General features: G+C 39.7%; 1 protein-coding gene across 7 annotated transcripts in view; it reads right to left on the bottom strand.

The window, feature by feature from the left end:
- Positions 1 to 379: 379 nt before the first annotated feature.
- Positions 380 to 6865, bottom strand: part of ARL15 (ARF like GTPase 15) — a 395889-nt gene continuing 389403 nt past the window's right edge. For 6 of the 7 annotated variants that reach the window (XM_073890916.1, XM_073890917.1, XM_025867290.2 and 3 more), the window contains one exon: positions 380 to 3115. In XM_073890916.1, coding sequence (XP_073747017.1) covers positions 2963 to 3115 — 153 coding nt within the window. In that variant the 3' untranslated portion in view covers positions 380 to 2962. The remainder of the gene's footprint in view (positions 3116 to 6865) is intronic. The other variant, XM_025867288.2, reaches the window with a different exon arrangement.

Here is a 6865-nt window from a genome sequence, read left to right as displayed (position 1 = left end):
ATCGATCACCGCTGAAGGAAACAGTTCATTGCACCAGTCACTCTTAGAATATTGCTTTTACAGCAAATACAATAAGATGATGCTTTGACTGAAAGGTGACACTTTACATTAACATCGGGACTCTGCTCACTCATTCTGAAGGAAGAGCTCCTGAGAAAGTAAATCACTGCTGAAGACAAACCAACTGGAAAAGACACTTTTTTTTTTTTTTTGGTCTTTTAAGGTTTTCACAATGGCTTCAAAGGAAATGTGAATTAATCATTTGTTTTGACCCAAGAGCAGCAGAACTTATTTTGAAGACTTAAACAGGCAACACAACTGTAAACAGAAATCTGGGACTCCCAAATGCTAAAGCTTGAAAGGAGTCAGTCCGAAAACATCAATTCTACTCAGCGTTTATTTTCATTTGAAGATAGTGGAAATCATATATAAATCAAGGACAATACAAGTTCTTCTTGTCTGGCAACTGTCCACATGAATCTGTTACCCTCCAAGTATAGACACAGATTTTTTTTTTTTTAATAGAAAGACAGGGCACTATGGCAGTTAATTAGCAACCGATACTATAAACTACAGTAGGTACAAAGTTTTGTCATATAAATTAATTGCCATTACAAAAAGGCAACTGCTTTAGCTAAGAAGGTACAAAAACGAGTAACTTCCATAAATATAACAAGAAGCTAAGTGAAGAAATACATAACAGACTGTTTTTCCTATATAATAGTTGAATATGCAAACTAAGACACCTGTGGCACTCTACACGGAAGTAGGGAGAGACATACACACACATACCACCCCCCCCCCCCCCCCCCACGCTCGCCCGTCCAAGGCCCCTCCCCACCCCCCAAGTGGATTTCCAAAACAGCCAATTCTAGAGTTACAAGGATAGGATGCCGCTCGGAAGCAGCAAGACGGCCAGCTCCGAACTGCCAGACAAAGAAGGAGCCTTATTGACAGTTGTAAAGCATTAGGCGTCAGACAGAAACTTGTCAAAAACAGCTGTTGTTGGGTACTGATTGATAATGTTTTCATTCTGACGGCTGAGACACTGCAGACAGTCGTGGGTCTGAGAAGAAGCCCATCACTGGCGCACACATGAACACACACACACACACACACACACAACGGGAAGTCATTAAACAGATGGCTAAGGAGCACTCAGCCACCAGGTCTTAAAAAGACAACATTCTACATTTAATGAACTTGCCGAGAAAGCAATGCCTAATAATCATTTATTTGTCACAGAAGATGAGCGCAACAGAACAAAAATGAAAGCAGGGATTGTGTAACTGGTCGTCGGAATAAAAGTTTTGCGCCGCTCGCGGATTACACAGTGAAAAATATAAGGACGCTGGAGACAAGATCGAATATGCACCTTTTTGGATCCATTCCATGGGGGGGGGTGAGCTTAAAGAAGTGGTCGATGTTTCAAAGGTAATGATTTCATTAAAATCCACCTACAAGATTAAACCACAAAAGCTGTATTTGAATGATATATATCTTCTGGAGAATTACAAGGTATTACATCACCGTGTAATACAGTGAGAGTCTGTGGTATTTGAGAACCAGTCTGTGCTACCTAAAAATTACAAACATGTTTTTATTGCTCAGGTGAAAGGAGCGGTTTTCTATCATTTGGCCATTTTGTGTTTGAAGTGGTCAAAAGTCTACAAAATATGCCAAAGAGTATTACATCCATAAACTTCAATATCCATAGATTATTCTTGATTTAGAAAAGGTCAGTGGTGCCAAACCTTAGTAAAACTGCACATTTATCTCTACATAATTTTATCATTTAAATTAAATGAAAAAAAAAAAGTTCCAAAGACTGGATCTAGGCCCTAAAATGATTTGCTGCAGCCCCAGCACATTTTTTTAAGGGCACAGTGAAACCCCTGAAAATAGAGGTTTATAATAGGAATACTGATAGACCTTTAATTACTTGTTGGAGACAATCAGCGACTCCGTTAAACTCCATTAGCACTTAATGAATGAATATACAGATGATTCTGTCTTTGTTTTCTTTGTCAAATCCATGCCAGCTTAAACCTCGTCAGTATAAACCATATTTCATTTTGGCTCTTTTTAAAATTTTTATCTATTATTTTAAAAATTATCTTCTCTCTTTCAATCAGACAATTTAGATTTTTAGAAAAAGATACCTCTGTTACGTTGCAGCTTGACTTTATGCAGGGGAATCTTTCCACTAAAAAAATATTTGAGGACTCGATGAAATAGTCATCAGTGATGCACGCATGCATTGTGCCTAAATTCTCTCTTGTCTCAAAAACAGAAAGTTTTTGCTCTTAAGAGAGGGGAGTGAGACCTCAGATGGAATCAAGGAAATTATGCATCTTGTCTTTAAGTTCTTCCATGTTAATTTTATCTTGGAAGGATGTTCCTCTCTGATAAGGAGATTCATTGAAGTTTTTGGTGCTCATTTTTCTCTCATTATCTATAAGGCCCGTATACAAAAAAAACTCAAGAATAAAATATGATAAAATAAAATAAAACCCCCAAGAGATCTTAGAAACAATAGACATAAAATGAGGAGCCCCAGTCACATAACGCTCCACCCCCAAACCCAGGGAAAACGAGTCAAGGTTCTGAGTCTCCCTGAGTCCCTTCATAAGGGATTTGATTTCTGTGAGCCACGAATCCCATCCATTTTAGCACAGAGTATAGAAGAGCTGCTTAGAACAGAAGGAAGAGACATGCGGTGAAGATAATTAGTGGTAAACAGAGAATAAATTCTCTCTCAGTAGTGTGTACTTGACATTAATGCCGATGATAATTCACCTGATTTACAGAATATTCACTTTAATAGAGAGATGAGAGCCCGAGATAACTAGAGGAAAAGAGACACTGAAGCCATTAAAGTCGTGATACCAAAATAAAAATAAAATGAAAAACTAACATGATAGGTTCAAGGCCTTTGGGAACCCGTGTTCTTTGCCAGATTTCACATTCTTACAGCTTCATGGTCTTTTTCTTCTAACAAATTGATCAGCTGAGAGAAGCTGTCTTTCAGTGCCTCCATGTCATCCAGCGAGCAGGGCTGTAGAATCCAGCGTTTCCCACGTGCAAGGGGTTCAAGTTCAAAATATTTTTTGACCTTAAGGGGGGAGAAGATAAATATGTTATTAGTTATATCAGAACCTTTCTAATTCCAAAAGTTGGCAAGTGACGAAGCAGGGGGGATTTTAAGGAGAACGTTATGAGCTGTTATAATGTGGGTTCTATGTTGTGACCCAGGACTGTTTTCTTTAGGGGTGAGTGACCAGCTTGCAAGCCATGTCACCCATACACTTCTCAGCATGGGAGGTCTGATGGAGCCTAAGAAAATTACATGTATCACCACACAGGGTAGAGTATGTGACGAGCACCAGAGAGATTCAATCCAATCAAAACAACCAGCAGAGCATCCCCTATACCCCCTTGCTAACTTATGTTACTGATCTGTACCATATCACTTACTCAAAATTATTTTGACTACCAAACGCATATATGACAAATACTTACAATTTAAAATGATCTTTTCTCTCTTTCCCCCTTAAATTTATGGTATCTATTTTTGAGACCTGGGAAAGCACTTTTTAGGAAAGAGGACAGAAACTGAGTACGTGTGTGTGTGTGTGTGTGTGTGTGTGTGTGTGTGTGTGCATATTTTAACGGTATACATATACACACATACATAAAGCCTCCCGCTTTTTTTCCCGCCTAGTCCTGAATTTTCAGGGAGTTAAAAATCAAGACCTTTTAACTGGTATGTGAGTAGAGAATTTGCTATCTTTTTTTTTAAATTTTATTTTATTGTGTTATGTTAATCACCATACATTACCTCATTAGTTTTTGATGTAGTGTTCCATGATTCATTGTTTGTGTGTAACACCCGAGAATTTGCTATCTTAAAAACCTGTTTGATTAATATCCAGTCACAAGTCATTCTTAGCATAGTGGCTGGGATACTGACTAATCACATCCAGGATTACCAACTCAAGCCTGTGAGGAAATACCAAATTGTTATGTCTTCCAGAAGTATTGATGATCTCTCAAAGGGTATGATAAAACACAAAGCTTGTAAAGCTACGGTCCTGCCCACACTACATCACACAAGAACTGAACACTCCTTGTATAGTCCAGTGAGGTTTTACTAACATGAAATACAGTGAGTAGCAACACCAGAAGAATCATTGTTCAAAGACATTCTTGGCCAACAGATTTCATCAAATCCCATGTGCCAAGGCAAATTCCAGGGTCTTACCTTAGTCAATACTCGAGACCTAGAAAAAAAAGTGTCTCAACCATATGCCACTCCCAAATGTGGTTTCATCTTGCCTCTATCATTGCAAGGACCAGAACATAGCAGAGGTACATCATCCAAAAGTGGCATTAAAATATGACATTTTTTTCATGTGAGCAAGAAAATATACGTAAGAAATACTAAGGTTTTATGCTAATTTAGGAACCACAATTATGCTAACATTCTACAGTTCAAGTGTGTCTCCAAAGTCCTTCTGTAAATGTCTGCAAATTAGTAATAAATACTACTACTTAAAAAAAAAAGCCTGTGAAAATGGAAGGACTCTCATTAATTTTGATTCTGAAAAGTAATGAAAATCTCATTTCAGATCAGAAAACGGGTATACAACTTCAGAACAGTGTTTGCCCGAGGTATTTTATAAATCATGTTGTTAGGATCTTCCCTTATGGAAAACGTAAACTCCCTTCTTTTAGTTTCTTTTCTTCAGAGCACTGAAAACTCACTTCTAAGAGAATCTGAAATTTGCTTGTACAACAACCAGCACTACACCGGCTCTGCCCCACCAAGGGAGGCCAGCGGCCCGCAGCCAGTAGGGGGAGGGAAGAATTGGCAGCGGGGACAGTTGCGGACCCTGTTTAAGGCTACGGCTTGGAGGACGAGCTGGCTGCTCTGAAGAGTATAAAATCAGAGATGTCAGGCTCCTTGCTTCTCCCACAAAGTGGGGCTTCAGAATGCACTACAGTAGAATCCGGTATTTGATCAATAACGCCTCCCATCAAGAGGGGACGGCACCGAACATCCGACATCTGGTACGTGAAGGAAGTTGTACCCTTGCCCCATTTCATAGCCTCACATCATTTTAAGTCTTGCTGATAACTGAGAAGATGACTGGTGGCAAAAAATTCAATATTAGAATAAAGAAAAAGACCAACACAGTAAGTGCACATTACTAACAAAACTCCTTCAAACGGTTTGCTTGAAAATTCACAGAATTGATCCTGGTGGCATATTAACAGCTAATTTGCAAACAGTGTTAGATTTAAGCAACCACAGAACAGAATCTGTGATATTTTGCAATACGGACCAGACACAGAAAACCAGTAAGGTTTTAAGTACCTATTAGGTTGGTTTCTAGGCAACTAAAAATATAGATTATCACATAGGCACACTTGGAAGATAATAAAGATGTCTGAAGGTAGTTTCTGAAGTTGTTCCTGCTGAGTATGAAACATGAGGAGGAAATGGAAGGTTCCATTACAGGGTGGTCACCAGATAAAGGAGCCTAATGGTGTTAAGCTGACAAACATGGCTGTGTAACCTGAGATTTTCCGATCTGTAACCTAAGTGGGTATCTCACTCACCCTACCATACTCCCCCAACTGGTATCCGAATGAATGATTCCACACCACCCTTCTTTTATAATATCAATTGTAAAACTAGTCTGGCATTTCAGTGAGTTTCAAGCACAGTGAGTGACTTTTTGCTGCCGGAACATAGAGTTTTCATTACCCAGAGTTTCAGGTTTCTAAAAACAAAGCAGATAATACAAGACAGGGGAAGATGGAGACCTCACGCTCTGACTTGAACTTTCCCAGTCAGGTTAACATTTTCATTTAGTTCTCTTTAATATATATTTATTTACTTATTTGAGAGAGAGAGAGAGAAAAAACATGTGTGCGCACACGAGAAATTGTGGGGTGAAGAGGAGAGAGAGAATCTCAAGTAGACAGCGCCTAGTGTGGAGCCCCACATGCGGCTCAATCCCACGACCCTGAGACCAGACCTGAGCCGAAACCAGGAGTTGGAGACCTAACTGACTGTGCCGCTCAGGCACACCGTCATTTAGTTTTCTCGTATTAACGTGAACTTCAAATTTCACCTCCTCTGGATTACTAAGATACAAATTATAGTCACTTTTGACTTGTCCACCATGTCTTTTTTGTTGTTGTTCTTTCATAATGTTGATGTATACTTTTAAAGAATAAGGTGTTTAAGGTTGACCAACATAAATCGTATGCTTTGAATACTTAATCAGCTGCTTAAATATTATGCTTCATTGGAAGCTGCAGGAAAGAGGAGGAGGGGACTGCTTCATACTGGCTTCTAGAGAAGGCACTTGGGGCAACGGCATCAGAATCCAGCTGCCTGGCAACCTGTAGTCAGCTGGCTATTTTCGGGTTAGCCTAAGAGAGTGGGCATTGCTTAGTGGCCATGTGTCCACCCTAGAGATAGGAAAACAAAGCCACCATAAGCAGCCAACCTATTTTGGCTGTCATCAGAACCCTCCTTCATTCACTGTGGGGTGACTGTGGGATGACGTGCATGACTGCATTCCATTGATTCCCACATCACAGTTACTGTAGAGTCCTAACAGAACAGAGACAACTCGGCACCATCGCTTTGCTGCTCCCGTTTGTAGCAGCTGTGAAATCGGGTAGGAGATGTCCTTGATGTTTGAGTAGAGAAATAATAACCCCTTCCAACTTGCAGGACCTCTAATGGGGTTATGTAATGATACCGATTTCCCTACCTTGCCCTCACTTCACAAGCAAAAATTCCATTTTAATTCTTGCAAACCTATTGTGACTAAATTTCTGGAAG

Source organism: Callorhinus ursinus, unplaced genomic scaffold (assembly GCF_003265705.2).
Source record: "Callorhinus ursinus isolate GAN/ISIS: 27379988/994484 unplaced genomic scaffold, GSC_fseal_2.0 scaffold3, whole genome shotgun sequence".
Lineage (NCBI taxonomy): Eukaryota > Metazoa > Chordata > Mammalia > Carnivora > Otariidae > Callorhinus > Callorhinus ursinus.
Note: the sequence above shows the minus strand (reverse complement) of the source record. Positions and strands in the feature narration are given on the sequence as shown.